At 39.1% G+C, this 21,409-nt stretch overlaps 4 protein-coding genes across 4 annotated transcripts; 2 read left to right on the top strand and 2 right to left on the bottom strand.

The window, feature by feature from the left end:
• Positions 1–138: 138 nt before the first annotated feature.
• On the bottom strand, positions 139–2,714 carry LOC110850251. Its single transcript, XM_022097711.2, has 6 exons — positions 2,582–2,714; positions 2,049–2,434; positions 1,226–1,972; positions 707–1,151; positions 489–619; positions 139–398 (listed from the first exon to the last, which is right to left on the bottom strand). The coding sequence occupies exons 1-6, from the start codon at positions 2,613–2,615 to the stop codon at positions 300–302; spliced, it is 1,842 nt and encodes a 613-aa protein (XP_021953403.2). The 5' UTR covers positions 2,616–2,714; the 3' UTR covers positions 139–299.
• Positions 2,715–3,043: 329 nt separating this feature from the next.
• On the bottom strand, positions 3,044–6,251 carry LOC110850513 (piwi-like protein Siwi). The gene is made up of 11 exons (XM_035852450.1): positions 5,637–6,251; positions 5,203–5,550; positions 4,703–5,131; positions 4,476–4,626; positions 4,266–4,410; positions 4,062–4,191; positions 3,859–3,969; positions 3,690–3,800; positions 3,428–3,595; positions 3,182–3,351; positions 3,044–3,071 (listed from the first exon to the last, which is right to left on the bottom strand). Exons 1-11 carry the CDS (start codon positions 6,249–6,251, stop codon positions 3,044–3,046), a joined length of 2,406 nt encoding a protein of 801 aa, XP_035708343.1.
• Positions 6,252–13,176: 6,925 nt separating this feature from the next.
• Positions 13,177–18,266, top strand: LOC110850511. The gene is made up of 2 exons (XM_022097948.1): positions 13,177–17,587; positions 18,061–18,266. The coding sequence occupies exons 1-2, from the start codon at positions 13,177–13,179 to the stop codon at positions 18,264–18,266; spliced, it is 4,617 nt and encodes a 1,538-aa protein (XP_021953640.1).
• Positions 18,267–19,049: 783 nt separating this feature from the next.
• On the top strand, positions 19,050–21,199 carry LOC110850287. The gene is made up of 3 exons (XM_035851968.1): positions 19,050–19,425; positions 19,537–19,589; positions 19,666–21,199. The coding sequence occupies exons 2-3, from the start codon at positions 19,565–19,567 to the stop codon at positions 20,160–20,162; spliced, it is 522 nt and encodes a 173-aa protein (XP_035707861.1). The 5' UTR covers positions 19,050–19,425; positions 19,537–19,564; the 3' UTR covers positions 20,163–21,199.
• Positions 21,200–21,409: the final 210 nt, after the last annotated feature.

Below are 21,409 nucleotides of genomic sequence, written 5' to 3'. Positions count from 1 at the left end.
TTAAAATATATAAATCTTATAATGAGACACTGCTTACTTAGTTACGTAATAGATATATAGTTTGTTGAGTTACGTAATAAAGTCAAATAAAATACAGAGAATGATTTCCGCAAATAAAAAAAGGAAAAAAAATTAAAATTAGAATTAAAAAAAATTTATTTGGAGCAAAAATCTAGCAATTCCATACATTGTACAATTAATTAAATTAGTAAATGTATGTGGTCTAAATGTTTGAAATAAATAAGTCAATGCTTTTAAATGTCAATAATGGAAAGTTAAGCAGTAATTGTAACGTAAAATTAGAATCCAGGCAGCTCATTTTTCACAGCGAACGCCCGAATCGCCTCCTCCAGGATGGTCTCGCGCTCCTCATTCTTTGGCTGCACCAAATTACTTTTCTGCATTAAAATAAATACAAAATCAGTTTCAAAATGGTTAATATTTAAAATTTGATATTTTAATTTAGAAATACGCCAAAAAACACTTACCCCAAAGCCATGAAACTCCACCCTTGAAAATTGCTGTTTCGGTGGCAAAAATAGGAATGGCTTCGGCATATTAATCTTTGTAGGAGAACCAGTGTTAACGTCAAACCGGTGGAAAACGACTGATTTCTGTCCTACATTAAATATTCCACCAGATCACAAGTTAATACATTTAGTTACTTATTTGACTTTATTAATTATGGCAAGTTAATTTAAATTACCCCTCCACGCCCTTATCCCACTAAGCACTGCCTCCACAACGTTCATATTCTCGGCGTAGGTGACTTCGACATGTGCACGGACCAAGTCCTTCCAGCCTTCAAAAATTTTCAGGACATCCCTTAACAGAATCTTCCTTTCATATAACTTAACGTTCTTAACCATCTCCAATTCCAGGTTAAGTTTCTTGACGGAAGGAAATGATGCTAAAATTCTAGAAATGTCTCCTTTATCCGAAATTTTCAAAAAGTTTAAGCCTTTCAAGTGCAGCGATTCTATATTCGGATATTGATCTCCTAGCGTCATATTTCTCGTCCGCCACGAACCATCCAGCAGCAATCCGAGATGTTTCAGGTTTGGAAATATGTCACGCTGTAAAAAACTGGGCAGTACGTTTGAAAAGGGGGCGTGAAGCGTGGTCAAATTTGGCATGAGAGGGAGATTGACCTGCAAAAATTATAAGAAATTCTGGTAATAATTACGCTGTAAAATTATACGAAATTAGCATGTATATTTCTTACTATTCCACTTGCTATCTTTAATTGTGAAGATAACAGTAATTCCTGCAGAGATGTTTTTATCGGTTCCAAGATTTCAAATGGAATATTTATTGTTCCTTCCTTCAACGCCACGAACTCAAAGATTTTGATGTTTGGACAATTTTCCAAGCTTGTGTTCAGTCCTGGAGGCATAGTCACGAATTCCAGCTTGGGGGCCGAGTTGAGGATTAATTGTTGAATGGGAGCAATACGTCGCAGCAGGGCAACATTGTAAAGGGTGTATTTTAAGATGAATGACTTCAAGGAGGGCAGTTGCACGGAGGGGTTGGTGCAATCAAGTACCTCTTGTCGCCGAGAGTTTAAGTCAATCGTGACGGAGAGACAGTTTAGATTGATAAAATTGTCCAGGAAACGGGGCAGGTTGGAGAAGAAGTTGACGTCGACAGTGAGCACCATTTCCTCTACGACTTGCTGAATCGGTGCGACAAATTTGGGAAAGTTTTCGGACAGCGCATGGTCCACGAGACCTAGTGACCCAGGGCAGGAACATTCCCCCATGACAATGACCCTTTTGGCGAGATTAGTGTCGTATTCTGGTGGCACGGCGTCGGAAAGGTCACAGCAAGTCCACATCTTTTTCAAGTTGACAACAGTGATAACTCCCCTTATCGCCAAGGCATGGACTCCGGCTTTATTCCATTCTTTACAAACTTGTCTGGTTGATTTCAGGTCGGGAAGGTCGAAGCAGGCGAAAATTGCGTCGAGCACCTGACGAGGGTGAAGAAATTGAGTGTTATGGGATATATTTTTGTATATAAATTACGGGAACTTAATTAGTAATTACCACAGTGTTCATTAATGCCCTCGTCATCACGTCGACATCTCTATCCAGGTCGACATTTTCTCCATTCACGTCGACATTTTCTCCATTCACGTCGACATTTTCTCCATTCACGTCCACATTTTCTCCATTCACGTCGACATTTTCTCCATTCACGTCGACATTTTCTCCATTCACGTCGACGTTTTCTCCATTCACGTCGACATTTTCTCCATTCACGTCGACATTTCCTCCATTCACGTCGACATTTCCTCCATTCACGTCGACATTTCCTCCATTCACGTCGACATTTCCTCCATTCACGTCGACATTTCCTCCATTAATGTCCCGATCCACGTCGCCGGCTTCCTCATCCAGATCGGATGTTTCGTCGTCCGAAGTGTAGGAACCTGTGAAAAGTGAAAGTTATGATTTGTATCTGTACTGACATGTAATTAATTTTGAATATAAAAAATCAAAATATTTCGTATCGTTTTAAAAACAGAATAAAATTATTTTCTAAAATATCGTGCTTGTGTAAATATTCATGTACTTACTATCACTTGGTAACCACCACTCATCCTCAGACATATTATTAATTAAATTTAAATGATAATGCTTAATTCACGGATGAAACTACGTATTTAACTCCGTCACATAAATAACATGGCCCGACCAGTTGGGCTGCTCGTTAAAAAATAATGATGATGCAATCTCAGCATGAGAGAACACTTGGCCGACAGTCGTCGCGTCGCTTATCAATCTGACTATCGATTTCACATGCAACGATTAGCATGCCGACATAAAAATATGTCGGCATGCTAATCGTAAAAGTTATCTTATCTATTAATGCGTCATAGTTATAGTTACTAATTACCTTGGTGTCAAATTGTGACGATATTTAAAGTTTACGGTGATTCGATGCGAAAAAATGACAGCACACAAATGAGATGGATAGATTTAATTAGTGATATAATTTCGTCCTTTAATAAAAACCGAAGATTATAAAACACCGAGATTTAATCCACATTAAAGCAGTAGTAGCACCTACAAAAAGTGGAGCAAAAAGTGGTAAAAGTCGAATCTGTGCAGAAAAACACGCAAAAACTAGTATGACATCATGATAAGGCAGCTTTATCAATCTTTGCTTTGCTTACCTCTCTGGCAGGGTAATAGCGTCATCAACAATCGTTCCAGCGTCGGGATTCTCAAACCGGCAGGGACTAGGATTCGCAAAGATTCGCGTGTTGATCTTCTTCGTTACGACGATGAATGTGAACTTGGGGAGAGGTCGCCCAGCAGATGTGTAAACTAGCTCCATCGCGTTCTATAATTATTAATTAATTATTAATTGCTATTCAAAAAGATAGATAAAACATGAATATATTTAACAAATAGCGAACCCGAATCTGCCTAATTTCCGTTTCAAACACGAAATTCAACTGCCCTTCACCCACTCCGTCGCGATACATGATGATCCTGTCGGGCAGAGCTTTGTTTACACTGTTGAAAGCGTGCAGACACTCTGAGGAGAGGAAAAAGTGGACAATTTTCGAAAAAATATCAGAAATATAAATTTTGTGACAAAAAACAGCCCAGAATTAGACTCGTAATGTCGCCACACAGATTGGAAGACAATTCCTCCTTGCTGTTGTGAAAGCTGACCGTGCTGAAATATTTCGCCTGCGTTTCGCTCGTCGTTGCCACCATAGCGCCCACACTGGCCCCCTTCCGCTTGCCGCCGTGGTAAACGTCAAAGCCGACAATCATTAATCTCTGAAAATAAGGAGGTCAGAGGTCATTCGGTGGTCCGCCAAGTCAAAGAAAAACTCACCTTCAACGGGATCTGCACGAACCACGGCTCTCCTCCCAACTTGGCGTTAATCTGCACCACTACAACCTCTCGGATTGGCAGCATTCTTAGCGACGAAACATTGCGACGGGACTAAAAAAGTATGTGATTAGCTAATTTTTTATAAATTAATTGCTGTATTAAAGTCACTCACTCCCAAAGTCGACGGCGCAGCGTTTCTTTACGGCGGCGTAAATGTCCGTGACTTGTCGGGGGAGGACGATGAAGAGCAGCTGGAGTTTCCCCTTCTGGTTAGCCATGGCTTTGTCGATAGCTGCCAAGTAAGTGGGGATGCGAATGTCGGGAATTCGTATCCTGCAACAAATGATAAGCAAATAGCGGTAAATAATTTAAGATACCTTATCTCACATAACTCGCCGAAATCTTACACTTCTCTCGGATTGGCCAGCCTGAATCGAATGGGCGCTCCGACTCGCTGCATTCTTGTAATGAGTTCATCAATCGGTTGAGCATTTCGCTGGGGCACGATGACCGCCCAGTAATTGAGAGGGACGGTGGACGCCATTTCGTGATCTGGAAAACATAAATTTTATCTTTCTCTTCTAAATGACATTTAAAAGAAAAATATAAAATCTCACTTCTAAACGCAGAGTTCCAGTCCGCCCTGTCCCCCACTGTTTCAAATTGATTCAGCCCAAACATGACTCGTTCTCTGTCCGCGACGCGACCCTGCACGCGGACGAGGTCACTGTCGAACTTCAGCCCCCACCGACTCAGTTCTTCGTCCACCTAGGAAAAAATTCAAAATCAGAAAAATCACATGAAAAAAATTCAATTTTTGCGCAAAAAATGAAAAATCTCTCACCCCCGGAGCTCGCTTCAACCTCGCCATAAACTTCCTCACCGCATCCACCCTCCGCTCCGGACTGACGTGCAAATACCCCGTGAGAGACTTCATCAATTGGAAGTTGGACCGCATCTCATCCGTGAGTCCGGTCATTTGACAAAATTCCGGGATGAGGAGCACCGACCCAATTTGCCCCCTGTGGTAATCCCTCTTCTTCGGACGGGACACCAGCATCGGTTGCCGCATGTCGGTGCAGACAAGTCCATACTTTTGAGCAAAATAGTCAACAAATGTGACAGTTCCGCCAACTCCGGCACTTCCGGCAGCCCCTTTCATGTCAAAGGTTGACATGGGGCTGTTATCCCAGTCGATGTCGTCGACGCGGTATGTTTTTCTGTTATAGTGCGTCATCACGACGGCGCCCACTAATTCTTCCTTGATGACGTGCTGTAAAATAATTATTAAATTAAAACAAGCATCACTTAAAGTTTAATTATTAACTAGTGATAACCACTCACTTGATAATTCTGCTCTCCCCTCAACCGGGTCATGACGTGTAAACAGTTATCCGTCCTGAGGACCTTGTGCGTAATTTCCACCCCGAGCAACACACCGCGCTCATGATTTCGCATCGACGTCTTATACCCAGGCCAGAGCTCGAGCCGATGCGCCTCGATCTTGATGGCCTGATGCCGATCGTAAAAGTGGCGACCGAGTTCCTCCAACTCCATGAATTCGAGACATTTGCGAACGATGATGTTGTAAATTTGCAAATATACGACGTCCGTAGGATCCAAGGAGGCGACGAGGCGGACGGAAAGTTCCACCATCGTTCCGTTGACGTGTAACGAGGAGAGAATGAGGGGCTGGAAATGATTAAGAAGATTGATACCAATTTATGCGCTAATTTAATAATAATTACACCAGTAAACATTTTAATTAATTGACTCACCTCTGGCGAAAGTCTGTGTGACAAGTATAGAGAGCTCCCGTCGAAAATATACGCCCCGAGAACGGTTTGATGGGCTCGGAGGAGAGTCTTCTTAACCCGCGTGTTCCTCTCTTCGGGGAGAAAGTCGACGTGATAATGGTAAATCGCCCAGTCAGTCCTCTTCTGGAGGACGAAGTAGTTCGCTAAAAGGTTCACCTGTCTGCCAGTGCTGCCCTGCTTCTTCAACTTGTCCCCGTGCTGGTCTATGCCGCGAGAGATGACGAGATCGTGCTGCTCGATACGCTCGAGTTTGCGCTGCTCTGGCGTTTGACGAGTTCGACCGCCGCGACCAGAGCGGACGCCACGTCCACCACGTCCTCCGCCACGATCATCGCCGCCACCAGCACCACCATCTTCGCCACCACCAGAGACGACACCACCTCCTTCTTCTTCAGGTGGCGTATCGGGGGCGACTATGTTCTCTGACTCTGTCCCGTCCCCTGGGACGATCCCTTTCTTCTGGGGAGCGATCATCTCTGTGTCGACCACTGGAATGACGGCGTTTTTCTTCTGAAGGGCGATCGTCTCGGTGTCGACGACTGGAATGACCACGATTTTCTTCTGGAGAGTGATCATCTCTATGTCGACCCCTGGAACGGTCTCGCTCCCTGTCTCCTCCTCGTCCAGAATGACTCATGTTTGTCTCAACTAAAAGAAAAAAGGGGGGAGGAGGGGGTATTAGAACAAAATATGCATTTCTTGACCACGGTCAAGAGTAGAAAGTGCCAAAATTACCAAAAAATTAGTAAACAATGCAACTGTTGGTAAGTACGTATTGCATTATTATTGAAGTAATTAAACTGGAAAAAACAATAATGACAAGATTAATAGTATTCACTTACCTTATTTTTAACCAGTCGGACACAGATTACACGTTAATGGAATTAAATTTTGGTGGAATTAATTAAATTTCGATTTTTACTAAACCCAGATGATGTTCTTCCTGTAAAAAATGCTGCTGGTAGGTTTGAGCTGCCCGGCGAGTACTACTTACCGTGTACCGTCCAAATTCGTACCGCTCGTCGCCTACCTGCTACTTCTTACCGCTGAAAGATCTACAGAATTAATGTAAATTTTTTTATCGCTTTCAGATTAAATCGAAAATCTTTTGGGGATAAGATTCTTGGAGAAGTAGGATTTGGAATTTCTACGTACTAATATTCCGTACATATAATAATAGTTGAGAATCAAAAGAATTCATCAAATTAGTTTTTCCATTATAATTAAAAAGAATTAATTTAACGGGGTTTTAAATGGTTACAGTCTGATGAAAATTTACACTTTCTAACTGGCATAATTTCTCAAATTATTCTACCAGATAAGTTTACCAGCATAACTATAGTTTTCATGCACTTATTTCACATTTTAACATAAAAACTAAATTGACTTAATATTTGTGTGATCGTTAAAAATAGTATTGAAGTCATTAACTAGCTAATTCTTGCGTAATTTTATATTTTAAAATTGTGTAATAATGTTAAATCAATTAATTAATTAAGATTAATTATTAAATTTTATGTTTAAACAATGAAACACCATGTTACATTTTTATGTTTTTATTTATCACAATAAAATTACTAATTTTATTTTATTTATCCAAGTTCTAATTTTAAATTAGAACTTGGATTAGTTAAACAATAAATAAAGCAGCTAATTTTAAATGTCTAGTAAAAAATAAATAACAGAAATTGACTTTATTTCAGCATTAAAAATAAGTCCAATCTAGTTTAATCCCAACACAACGGTCATCGTATTATCTAACCAAGCCGCGAACATATGAAGCAGTGTCACCCGCCCAATAATCCCAACCCCGCTGCATTCCATTCCAATCGTTTTCATCGCTCTGGCCAACCGGACATGCCGCTTAACGCCCCCTTCTCGAAATTCTCCACGTCCCCACTCATCCACAAACTGTACCGACACGATATTCAATTTTGCCGCGAATGGACAAATTAACCCCATAACGAAAATCATAATACTCGAACAGATAATGAATATCAGGTAGACGAAGATGTCAACCTTGCCGTAGTACTTGATCGCGACGGACATTGAAACAACGAAAATTCCAGACCCTAACCCTGTCGCGATTGAAACGGTCCATCGAGCGATTTTGTTAACTCTACAGACTAAGATTGAAATTGCCGCGTAGTCCGCACGGGCTGCGGCGGGATGTCCGGATCGATTCTTGACACAATTTGCCGTGACACAGTCTGTCGCCAAGGCGATAAATTCGAAGGCATACAGTACTATGGAGATTGCGCCAATGAGCATGTGGTAGTTCAATGTGAGGGTTAACACGCAGCGTGACAATTTTCCAAGGCATGTCACCTCCCAGCTGGACGTGAGAAGAAGGATTTGAAAATAGTAGTACCCGCCATCCAGCTTTGGTCCAAAGAAACAGCTCAGACCAAGTAGGGTGTATTGGGCAAATAGTATGTAGAAACCGGACTGCAGGTGCAACGTCCATACTTTGCTGCGTAGCTGTGACCATTCCTTCATGCCGGTAGAAATCATTGTTGCCCGTCCTGAGAAAAAATGTCATTATAGTCTTACACTAATACAAGAGAGGTGTTGATATAAAATTTTAAAAACTGAAATTCTCTGAATTTTGAGAATACTGCAGAAAATATCGAGATATTTCTCAACAGCTGATTTTCTTCGGAGTATCAGCTAGAACACTACATTGTGAATAAGCTTACTTAATTTTTTTAATTCTCGACAAATCCAGTTGAGCTGGAGCCAGTCGTTGTAGAGGATTATGTCATAGCAGATATTCGATACAGCTTCAAACCCGACAACCAACTGGATAAAGAGGGACACAAAACTTATGACAAGACGCCCATCCCATGCGTACTTAAGGATGACACCTAATCCCAGTACGCAGGCAACGTTGAGAATCGAAATAACCAAGAAAGGAAGGAAGATATATCTGCCTTTTTTGTTCGGCTTTACCGGAACACCGAAAACGGGTGGGAATTTGTAAATCACGGAAATCTTTGCGAGGGTTCCTTCCACTAATTTGCAAGCGCTTTCCATCTTTGTTCAGTAATCTTAGCGTTATTTTCTGAGCAATTTTTCTCCTAATATAATAATGCAGATTTCACATTATTCCCTTAAATATTTTGAGAACGAGAGCCAGATTTTTAGTTCTTAGTTGAAATGTGCACTTTCAAAGGAATACAAAGCGGTTTGGCTGTATGTATTTAATTTTTGTCCATCGCTAAGGTTTTAACGATCTAGGTAGAGGGGATGACATTGAAAAAATTGCATTCTTGGTTAAGAATTTATCAAAAAAATCGATTTGCAAGCTTGCAATTAATCACGCGCATATCCATATCTTGGTTTAATTACTTTAAATATTTATAAACGAAATATGCATTGGCTTCGTTCCTTACCTGGTTTATTTATAGGGTTAAGAATCTTAAATTCATAATACTGTCAGACTTTTTTCCCTCGATATGAAAACTCTTTTATATCAAAAAGTTCTGGAAGGCTTGCCAACATTTGTAAGATTTATAAAACAATAATGACGTGCATGAAACATTCATTTCTTTTTTAATAGCTTTTGGTTAGGTTAGTAGTTAGTTATGACGAAAGTCTGAATTTTACTGTTGGTGAAAACTTTCTTAGAAACATTAATAAGAAGGTTGTTCTATAAAACATGTTGTCTTAACTTTTTCCATATGCTAGAATTTGATGAAATAAATGATTGCTAAATACTTCCGTTTATATCGACAAATAATACAAATCATAACTGGCGTGGATATGAAGTACAAAAATAAATTTATTCTCTTCAGATTAACATTAGGCTTACAGTGTAGGTCAACTGTATTGTGTAAGCATAATTCATTGCTGTTGCTTTATTTCGTCTAAGTGAACACACATACAAAAATATTGCAATTCCAATGTGTTTATAGAAATATTGAGTAAAGTCTAAATATTTAGTTGATCATGAAATTTAAAAAAATTATTAAATTAATAAGTACATCATCAGGTTTAATTGAACAAGATTATGTTTGTGCGCACAACTTCGATACATATTCACCGAGATGCATCAATACATATTATGCCATAAAGATAAGCTCATATTGCATATTTTCATTCTATTGTTAAATGTAACTCATTTATTTGCTTATCTAATCAAATTAGATTAATCCTTCACATCCTGTCTCCACAATATGAAGTCAGAGGAATAGGTAATTATTGATATGTAATTGAGTAAGTGTTGATGACGTCAGGTGGTGGAAAACTCGACTTATCTATCTTTAGCAATTAATGGGGCCGTACTTTAATATTTTGATGTAAATGTATCCATATAAGAATTGGCTGCAAACTTTGATTTGAACCACCCGTACACTGTTTCACATGACATGCAGTGAGTCTCTCATGGGAGCCACTTGGCCGCCGGCCGTCAGGTGTGGTACTGCTCTTCGGCAGACAAAAGCAGGCGGCCAACTCGCTGCCCCGCATACTGTCTCACCCTCTACTCTATCTCTCACGATGGACCATTTAGCCACCTGCCGTCAGGTAGTCTACTGCTATTTGGCAGTCTACTCGCTGACGGCTGGCGACTATGGATGATCATCTCTCCACTCCCCGTCTCCCCACTAAACTCAAACCGACACGCATTGCCACATTTCCAAGCATTGCAGCAGCAGCAATTCTCCTCCTCCTGCTCTCATCACTTTAAAAGTAAGTGGGGGTGGTAATTATTAATTACTTAATGGTTGGCATGGCAACCAGTGCGTTTATTGATTGTCATGCCAACCCTTTTATTTATATTTTTTTGTAGGGCACGACGACAATCATCACCACTGCCACCACACAGCCGCAGCAATTCTCCTCCTCCTCCTCCTGCTCTCATCATTTAAAAGTAAGTGGGGGTGGTAATTATTAATTACTTAATGGTTGGCATGGCAACCAGTGCGTTTATTGGTTGTCATGCCAACCCTTTTATTTATATTTTTTTGTAGGGCACGACGACAATCATCACCACTGCCACCACACAGCCGCAGCAATTCTCCTCCTCCTCCTCCTGCTCTCATCACTTTAAAAGTAAGTGGGGGTGGTAATTATTAATTACTTAATGGTTGGCATGGCAACCAGTGCGTTTATTGGTTGTCATGCCAACCCTTTTATTTATATTTTTTTGTAGGGCAGGGCAACGACGACGATCATCCTCCTCACCACTGGCATCACACAGCAGCAGCATTTCTGCTCCACCTCCTCCTCCAGCTCTCCTCATCACTTTAAAAGTAAGTGGGGGTGGTAATTATTAATTACTTAAAGGTTGGCATGGCAATAAGTACGTTTATTGGTTGTCATGCCAACCCTTTTATTTATATTTTTTTTGTAGGGCACGACGACAATCATCACCACTGCCACCACACAGCCGCAGCAATTCTCCTCCTCCTCCTCCTGCTCTCATCACTTTAAAAGTAAGTGGGGGTGGTAATTATTAATTACTTAATGGTTGGCATGGCAACCAGTACGTTTATTGGTTGTCATGCCAACCCTTTTATTTAGATTTTATGTGTAGGGCAGGGCAACGACGACAATCATCACCATCACCACTGCCGCCACACAGCAGCAAATTTCCTCCTCCTCCTGCTCTCATCACTTTAAAGTAAGTGGGGATGGTAATTATTAATTACTTAATGGTTGGCATGGCAACCAGTACGTTTATTGGTTGTCATGCCAACCCTTTTATTTATATTTTTTGTAGGGCAACGACGACAATCATCACCATCACCACTGCCGCCACACAGCAGCAAATTTCCTCCTCCTCCAGCTCTCCTAATCAATTAAAGAGTAAGTGGGGGTGGCAATTACTAATTAATTAATGGTTCGCATGGCAATCAATACGTTTATTGATTGTCATGCCAACCCCTTTATTAAATTTTTTTTGTAGGGCAGGGCAACGAAGATCATCCTCATCACCACTGCCAGCCACAACCCAGCAGCAGCACCCACTGCATACACCACACCCACTACATACATACATCACACCCACTACATACATACATCACACCCACTACATACATACACCACACCCACTACATACATACATCACACCCACTACATACATACATCACACCCACTACATACATATATACATCATCCACACACATTATATACATACCCTTCGGGGAATTTAGCCCTTCGGGGATTTTAACCCTTCGGGGAATTTAACCCTTCGGGGATTTTAACCCTTCGGGGATTTTAACCCTTCGGGGGATTTAACCCTTCGGGGGAATTTAACCCTTCGGGGAATTTAACCGTTCGGGGGATTTTAACCCTTCGGGGATTTTAACCCTTCGGGGATTTTAACCCTTCGGGGGATTTAACCCTTCGGGGGAATTTAACCCTTCGGGGAATTTAACCGTTCGGGGGATTTTAACCATTCGGGGATTTAACCTTTCGGGGAATTTAACCGTTCGGGGGATTTTAACCCTTCGGGGGATTTAACCCTTCGGGGAATTTAACCGTTCGGGGGATTTTAACCCTTCGGGGATTTAACCCTTCGGGGAATTTAACCGTTCGGGGGATTTTAACCCTTCGGGGATTTAACCCTTCGGGGAATTTAACCGTTCGGGGGATTTTAACCCTTCGGGGGAATTTAACCCTTCGGGGAATTTAACCGTTCGGGGGATTTTAACCCTTCGGGGGATTTAACCCTTCGGGGAATTTAACCGTTCGGGGGATTTTAACCCTTCGGGATTTAACCCTTCGGGGGATTTAACCCTTCGGGGATTTTAACCCTTCGGGGATTTTAACCCTTCGGGGATTTAACCGTTCGGGGAATTTAACCCTTCGGGGAATTTAACCGTTCGGGGGATTTTAACCCTTCGGGATTTAACCCTTCGGGGATTTAACCCTTCGGGATTTAACCTTCGGGGATTTTAACCCTTCGGGGATTTAACCCTTCGGGGGATTTAACCCTTCGGGGATTTTAACCCTTCGGGGATTTTAACCCTTCGGGGGATTTAACCCTTCGGGGAATTTAACCCTTCGGGGAATTTAACCGTTCGGGGATTTTAACCCTTCGGGGATTTAACCCTTCGGGGATTTAACCCTTCGGGGGATTTAACCCTTCGGGGGAATTTAACCCTTCGGGGAATTTAACCGTTCGGGGGAATTTAACCCTTCGGGGAATTTAACCCTTCGGGGATTTAACCTTTCGGGGAATTTAACCGTTCGGGGAATTTTAACCCTTCGGGGGATTTAACCCTTCGGGGAATTTAACCGTTCGGGGGATTTTAACCCTTCGGGGATTTAACCCTTCGGGGAATTTAACCCTTCGGGGATTTTAACCCTTCGGGGATTTAACCCTTCGGGGGAATTTAACCCTTCGGGGAATTTAACCGTTCGGGGGATTTTAACCCTTCGGGGATTTAACCTTTCGGGGAATTTAAGCATTTGAGGAAAATAGCCTAAAGTGGCACAAACCTTTTTGGCAAAATAATTATTAACTTAAACTGAAATCAAGCTAACCATTATAATGGTTCGACAGAAGCAGTTGTTTGTTGTTCGAGAAGAACAAACTGTTACCATCTCAGATTCTGAGCCTGAACCAGAACCAAAGAGATTTAGACTGCCGGGTGAAACGGAAGCCGGGTCTTCCAATAGACATGCTGGAGATCCTCAAGGAACAACCATAAGCCGACTAATGCAAACCGAAGAGCAAGTGTCAATTCGACATATAACAGAGGCACGAAGATTTGCTCAAAACCGACAAAATGAGACACCTGAACAGCGTAATGTAAGACTGGAAAGGGAACGGATAAACCGAGCTAATGTGGCATATAGGCGATTACAGGAAACAGCTCACGCTGCTGTCGTTGAGAGTCCAGACGAAGATACCGTAGTTCTGCATAATTTAGGTAACATGAATGTGTCATGCGAATTTTGCAATGCAATAAATTTTTTACAAGAACGACCTGTGGATAAAAAATTTACAGTTTGCTGTAATAAAGGAAAATTACGAATACCAAATTTTGAGAAAAATGAAAAACTCTTAACTGGAAAAGATCCTGATTCTAAGAATTTCATGGATAACATAAGGTCATACAATAGTGCATTTGCATTTGCATCAGTTGGAGCAAAAATTGCATCTCCTCCTGGATATGGTCCATACTGTTTCAGAATTCATGGTCAAATTTACCACAGAGCTGGAACATTACACCCTGAAGAGGGAGAACCACGAGTATACGCACAATTATATATCTTAGACCCTGACGAGGCCAATAATCGTAGGCTTAATGAACCAGCTAACTCTGCATGTAGAAATCATGTAATGGCAAATTTGTTGGATATTATGAAGGACAACCCTTTTGCTATGGCATACAAAATGTTGCATGAATTCGAGAAAGATGAGAATGCTCGAGCCATACGTGAAGGCCATGCAGTTAGCGAAGCTACTATGGCCATTGTCCAAGACCGGAATCTTGATCAACGCCGATACAATGCGCAAGCATGTAATGAAGTTGCAATTATCTTCAGCAACCTTGACGGGGAGCCCCCTTTTGAACGGGATTTATTAATCCATTTGAGACCTAATGGTGAAAATTCACCAAAAACAAAAAGAATCAGCATTTTGAATAAAAATCTTGATGCTTTAACGTACCCAATCCTTTATCCAAAAGGTGAACAAGGTTGGGGAGAAGACTTGGCACTATTTATTCCAAATCAAACAAATCCTAATGCACATAAAAGGGTAACCTTAAAAATGTACTACTCTTACTTATTCTCAATTCGAGAGACATTTAGCCCAATTCTAAGTGCTGGAAAGCTTACACAGCAGTATTTTGTTGATGCTTATGTAAAAGCTGAAGCCAACGATTTAAATTTTGTTAGGCAAAATCAGAAGCAGTTGAGAGCTGATGATTACGAGTCTTTAGTTGACCATGTAGGATCAGCAGCAGAGCAAGAAGGAATAGTTCCTGGGAAACGAACGATTCTCCCTTCAACCTTTCAAGCTAGCACAAGAAATATGACTCAAAATTATCAAGACGCAATGTCAATGGTACGGAAATTTGGAAAACCAGATTTGTTTATTACAATGACATGTAATCCAAAATGGGTAGAGATTACTGAAAATTTAAAGCACGGTCAAAAACCTGAAAATAGACCAGATTTGGTTTCACGAGTATTCAATCTTAAATTGAAATCACTTCTTGATGATTTACTTAAAAAGGATGTTCTCGGACATATCCAGGCAAAAATTCATGTTATTGAATTTCAAAAGAGAGGCTTGCCTCATGCACACATTTTAGTAATTCTTAATGAAGTGGATAAGCCAAAAACCACAGCTCTTATTGATAAGATTGTTTGCGCAGAAATACCAAATAAGGATACTCATCCAAGATTATTTGATATCGTTACAAAAAACATGATTCATGGACCGTGTGATAAACCCAACTCCAGGTCACCCTGTAAAACCTTAAAAGGCACATGTGAAAAAGAATTTCCTAAGCAATTTCAGGAAGAAACATTTGCAAATTGCAACGGGTATCCTTTATACCGGAGGCGTAGTAAACCCCCAGTTATGACTGATAAAAATATTGAAATTGACAATAGATGGGTAGTGCCATATAACCCATACTTGAGTTTAAAGTATAATTGTCATATTAACGTTGAAGTTTGCGCATCTATTCGAAGCGTTAAATATTTGTTCAAATATGCTTATAAGGGACATGATTGTGCATTGGTTGAACTACAACTAGATGAAATAAAAACACATGTAGACTCAAGATATGTTAGTCCTCCTGAGGCAGCTTGGAGAATTTTTCGACTGCCAATGCAGGACAAAACGCATTCAATAACTAGGTTGAAAGTTGATTTACCAGGTACAAAGCGAGTAACTTTTGATCCAAGTAGAATTCAAGAAGCTATTGACAGAGCAGAAAGTACTGACACTACTTTAACGGCATATTTTAAGCTTAATTGCGAAGACCCTGAAGCAAGGAAATACAAATATTCTGAAATTCCAGAATACTATGTATTTAATAGAACAAACTCTTGGGTGAGACGTAAGGATGGACATAATAATAAGGTGATTGGGCGATTGTATTCAGCAAATATGAAACAAAATAGCGAAAGATATTTTTTGCGACTTCTGCTTCTTCATGTTGCAGGACCCACTAAATATGATGATTTACTGGAATATCAGGGGCATGCACATGCCACATTTTATGAGGCTGCAAAGGCCAGAGGTTTAGTTTCCGATGAAACCGTATGGAATGACACATTAAATGATGCAGCTTATGCTGCAATGCCGAGGCAACTTCGCGAGTTATTTGCTTATATATGCGTATTCGGTGAATCGCCTGATATGTCCAGTTTGTGGGCTGCACACAAAGAAAGCTTGACTGAAGACTTTGCAAGAGTTCATGGACATACATCCAATGAAGATTGTGAAATGTGTGAATCATATGCACTTAGAGATATCTCAGAAACACTGATTACCCATGGTAAAAAATGTTCGAATTACAATTTAAGGGATCCTCCGAGAGATTTACCTTTAAACTTGAACGATTTTGTAAATATTGAAGTCGAGCGTGACCTCGGGGAAAATCTCAAATCAACATTGAATAAAGAACAGCTTCAGGCATTTGAAAAAATTGAAACTGCAATGAATTCCTCAGATGGGACTGAGAAATGTTTTTTCCTTGACGGTCCTGGAGGGAGCGGAAAAACTTATTTGTATAAAACATTTTTGAGCCATGTTAGAGGACAAGGTGAGACAGCTTTACCTGTTGCATCGACAGGTATAGCTGCCAATTTACTGAAAGGGGGTCGAACTTATCACTCCCAATACAAGGTACCTATAAACTTGAATGAAACATCTGTCTCTGGAATAGAGATGACTTCTAAAGATGCAAAAGTCATTCGAGATGCAAAATTATTAATTTGGGATGAAGCCACTATGGCGTCAGCTAATGCATTACATTGCATCGACAGATTGTTGAAAGAAATAATGAAGAGCGATCTTGCATTTGGAGGAAAAGTTTTACTTCTTGGAGGTGACTTTAGGCAAACTTTGCCAATAATACCGCATGCAGATGCAGTGGCAATTGTACAGGCAAGCATCAAATTTAGCCATCTGTGGAGAAAATTTCAGGTTTTAAAACTTGACAGTAATGTCAGATCCACTGATATTGAATATAGCGAATGGCTAATGAAACTTGGTGATGGAGAATTAACTAATGAACATTCACTTGGTGAAAATATAATAGAAATTCCAGAATCAATGTTGGCCTCGGAAAACATTGTAAAGGATATTTTTGGAGATTGTTTAACTCCTGAAAATGTTGAACAATTTTGTAACAGGGCAATTTTATGTCCCACAAACGCAGAGGTGGATAAAATAAATAATCAAGTTTTGCAGATTCTACAAGGTGAATGCAAGACCTATCTAAGTACAGATTCAATTGTAACTGATGAAGACTCTAGCAGAGATGATTATCCTGTAGAATTTTTGAACACCTTGAATCCGTCTGGGTCGTCACCTCATGAATTAAAACTAAAAGTTGGAGCATTAATTATGCTATTAAGAAATCTTAACACTAAGCGTGGGCTATGCAATGGTACACGATTAGTAGTTACAGAATTAAAGCCAAACTTGATTATTGCAAAAGTCCTTACTGGATCTGCTGAAGGAAACTTAGTTTTCATACCCAGAATTGACCTTATAACCGACTCTGACCTTCCATTTCACTTAAAAAGAAGACAGTTTCCTGTTAAATTAGCATTTGCAATGACAATAAATAAATCTCAAGGGCAGACATTAGATAAAGTGGGAATTTATCTCGCAAGCCCTGTATTTGGTCATGGGCAACTATATGTCGCATTTTCAAGAGTTAGACGATCAATTGACGTGAGAGTCCATGTCACTAATACATGTGAACAAGGTAATTTATTGCCTAATTCTAACAAAGTGTTTACAAGGAATGTTGTGTATAAAGACGTACTCCAAAGATAATATGCAAAATAAAAATGCGGCGGGCAATGATTGTAAGACTGAGCCCGCTGCACCAAAAAAACACCATCCAATAAGGATCATGTTTTATTTTTTCAGGGACAAACACTTCCACTACATTATTATATAGATTTCTAGGTGCCCGCTAGACGGGCACTAAAGACTAGTTGTTTTATAAATTCATAATAAAGAGTATAAACTAACCACCAATTATTTAGAAAAAGATTGAACACAGTAATCAGGTGTCGAGTATGTTTGGAAAGCACTATAAAAATTGTTTGGGATACGGAGGAAATTTCACTACTTTTTGCTAAAATTCATTCACATTCTTGATGTATCGATGTCCCGGATCTACTACTGAAGCATCATTCAAGTGATAAACCTATAAAACTGGATTATATTCAGTATTTCGAAAGAACACTATCTGTATAATTGGAATTTCTAGAAAACTTCAATTGGGTCTGGGTGTCGGGGCTCTTATTCTACTAGTTGTAATTCTTATTTGGATACGGGAATGTATCAGGGCTTGCATTGACAAGTGCTTCAATTTACTCTTGGACAGTCTTTGTCCTAGCTGTTGTGACGATGATGCTGACGACGACTCCGTATAGATCTTGTGAAGCGATATTTAACAATTAATTATTATGAGTCAAGAATAAAGTGTTATACTAGCACCGACTATGTAATAATTATCTATTAACTCGGTTTTAAGGCAATTGCAAGCGATTTAGAAAAGTTTTAATAAATTACAGTTTTCATTTTGGTATGAATTGTACAAACATATGCGAAACACGATTCTGTAGTATGGACTTAACATAAAATAACCCAACCGGTTTTAATTGTTTTTGCATAAAATAATTAAATAATGTCAAAATGCATTTTGATTCGATTACATCATGATGTAATCGATTCAAATTAGGGATGACATTATCAAAGGAGGTTATATTTTAAACTTATATAGAAACAATTTCAAGTATTCTTGAAATTATACATTGCATGGTTCGACCATAATTGTCATTAATTGTGGCTGTCCAAATTGCATCTCTTTATTAACGTTACTCTTTTGCATACGCTTATCTTCCATGGAGATTCACATCATTGTTCGCATCTAACACGGGAGCAGAGCAGATCGAGAGGAAAATCGTGTGAACTTTACGATATGTACATATCAGAAATGGGAGACGAAATCTACACTGCGCAATATCTCGAAAGGTGGGAAGCTATTATTAAGGGGATATCAATTTGTGCAGTAAACCTGTTACCAACTGACATAAACCACTTATCAAAATCACCATAGCAACTAATCCTCTGCCAATATGCGGGGCAGGTAAGGTGGAAAAGGAACACACATGCACGAACTGCTTACGGTAATAAATAAACTCGCGCTTTCAAATTTTATTGTAAAATACTCTAAATTATCTAAAAAATTTATTATTGGGAGCGAAATTTGGCAAGCACTGCAACATAGTTCAGAGGTTTATTCTTTATTCTTTTTGTTGAAATTATACATATAGAATTTTTGTACAGCCACATGGTAAATTGATGCTCCTGTTCGCGACGTTTTGATCTGAAGTGTGGTTAACACGGCTGGGTTCAGGTGTGGTCTTGTGTGCAAATTTATTACGTTTTTGTCGAACATCTGTCAGTTGATTGTTCAAGTGGAGTGAACGTAGGAATGGTTATAATTTTTTTTGAATAATTGAAATGGCAAAGGTCGAGTAAAGTTCTTGGTGACAAATCTTTTGAAAAAAATCACGGCGATACTTAAAGGTATGCGGGAAACATTCTAAAATAAATATTTCATATCCTATTTTAGACAGAGATTTTCTAAAATTAATAGTTTCGTGTTTAACTCTTAACATATATATGTCTTAATTTTAGGATATATTCCGCCATCAATAACATCACGATGGATGGAGATGGAGGAAAACCTGGTAAATTTTTTGAAGAAATTATTGTTCTAAAATTTGCGTTAAAAAAACTTAATTTGAGTACTAAAACAATTTCAAGGATTCGGTCAGGATATTTCATTTCCACCACGGGCAACGCCACCACCACGACACGACTTGGAAGATCAATCGTCGGTCGTAGAATTCAGCATGGTGCAACCCTCAAGGAAGGTAAAGCAGGAGAGGAAAAGGGGAAGTTCCAAAGAACTTGATAAAAATGAAGAACAAAAGAAAAGAAGACTTTATGATGAAATCCAGACCCCTAGAAGGGAGACAGTCGCTATTGCACTTCACGAAAATAGTCTCCATAAAAATGTAAATCCGGAGTCAGCAAATAAGGCTTTAAAAATTGAAAATGGGGCTTTAAAAGTGGAAAATAAGGTTTTAAAAGAGAATGACTGCCAACAATCAGGTCAAATCTTAGACCTAATTCTAGAGAAAGCTAGACAAGAGAAAGAAATTCGTAAGTACGCCGAGCGGCTCGGTATTTCATTTGAAACTCTTATTGGGATGGGTACAGGGGGAACGGATGTCGAAATGGCACATTTCCGTCAGTGAGGATGAGGAAGTCTTCGTGTAATTAGTTTCTAGAGTAGAATAGATAATTTGTATTTTTAGTTTTATGTGGCCCTATTTTTAGCTTTGAAATGTTTTACGTAATTTTGGGTAGTTTTGACCACATAGATTTTGAACCTACCAGGAAAATGTTATGATACATTGAATTTTATGTATGAGGCATATATAATAGTCCAGTTGGTACAGTGCACGGTTTATAGGAATTTTAACAACACAGGTTCCGGATTATAACATCTAGCCGATATTTTTTAGGAATATAAAGTGAGTAGGCGATGATGCATTAAATCTTTAAACAGGGTATTGTACACTCTAAATAATCTGACAACATTTTTTTATTTCTTGCTAATGAAGATCGGATATGTCCAAATGTATACCTGTGGTAAATTTATACATAACACAGGCTAGTAATATATACAAAAATTGTTGCCAGATTATTTAGAGTGTAGAAAAACGGCAAACTTAAAACTTTAAAGTAAAGGTATCATATTAAATGAAATTTTAGTTACCCATTTGCAAAGTTAGCAAATGATGATTTTTAAGACTGGTTCCGGTTCAACTAAATTTTCGAAAAGCAAGTCAGCTTTATCTTCGCTATACCATTTATTAATAAAATCAAAAAAAAATCAAAATACTTTTCCTAATTAAAGAAAAACTAATTAAAGAAAAACTAAAAAAATAAGAAAAAAGTTAATTAAAGCTGTTAAATATTTCGCAATTATTTAGGTTTGCCTTCTTATAAAAACAATACGACAACCATGGATAATTCCAACCTTGCTAAAAATTAACACATACGTAGTTCAAATATTTATAATGCTAAATTTATGGTATTCATATGTACAAAGGTGAAAAATACGAAATTTGTGTACATATGTATGTATGTATGTACATACATATGTCGTTTTAAATTAAAAACAATAGCTGTAACCTTACCGACATATCAATGAAAATTTCGCCGAAACCTTGTCATTAAGTACGTTTCAATTTATTTGAATAAATGTAAATCAGACAATAGTATTTATTTTAATTAATTCTAAATGTATCGACATAAAATTAATGCACTTTCAATTGCTAAAAGTAATTAACGAGTCGCACTTTTCAGAACTATAATAACGTACAAATTTACATTTCAACAGTGGAGCTGTCATGGTAAACTGAATTAATTCAATTTGCAAATCCAAAAGTGCAAAAAATCACAAAAAACTTTTGGACTTTGGGAGTATCGATCTCCC

This window comes from Folsomia candida, unplaced genomic scaffold (genome assembly GCF_002217175.1).
Source record: "Folsomia candida strain VU population unplaced genomic scaffold, ASM221717v1 Fcan01_Sc005, whole genome shotgun sequence".
Taxonomy (NCBI): domain Eukaryota; kingdom Metazoa; phylum Arthropoda; class Collembola; order Entomobryomorpha; family Isotomidae; genus Folsomia; species Folsomia candida.
The sequence above is the reverse complement of the archived record's forward strand: the minus strand, read 5'-3'. Positions and strand labels throughout refer to the sequence as shown.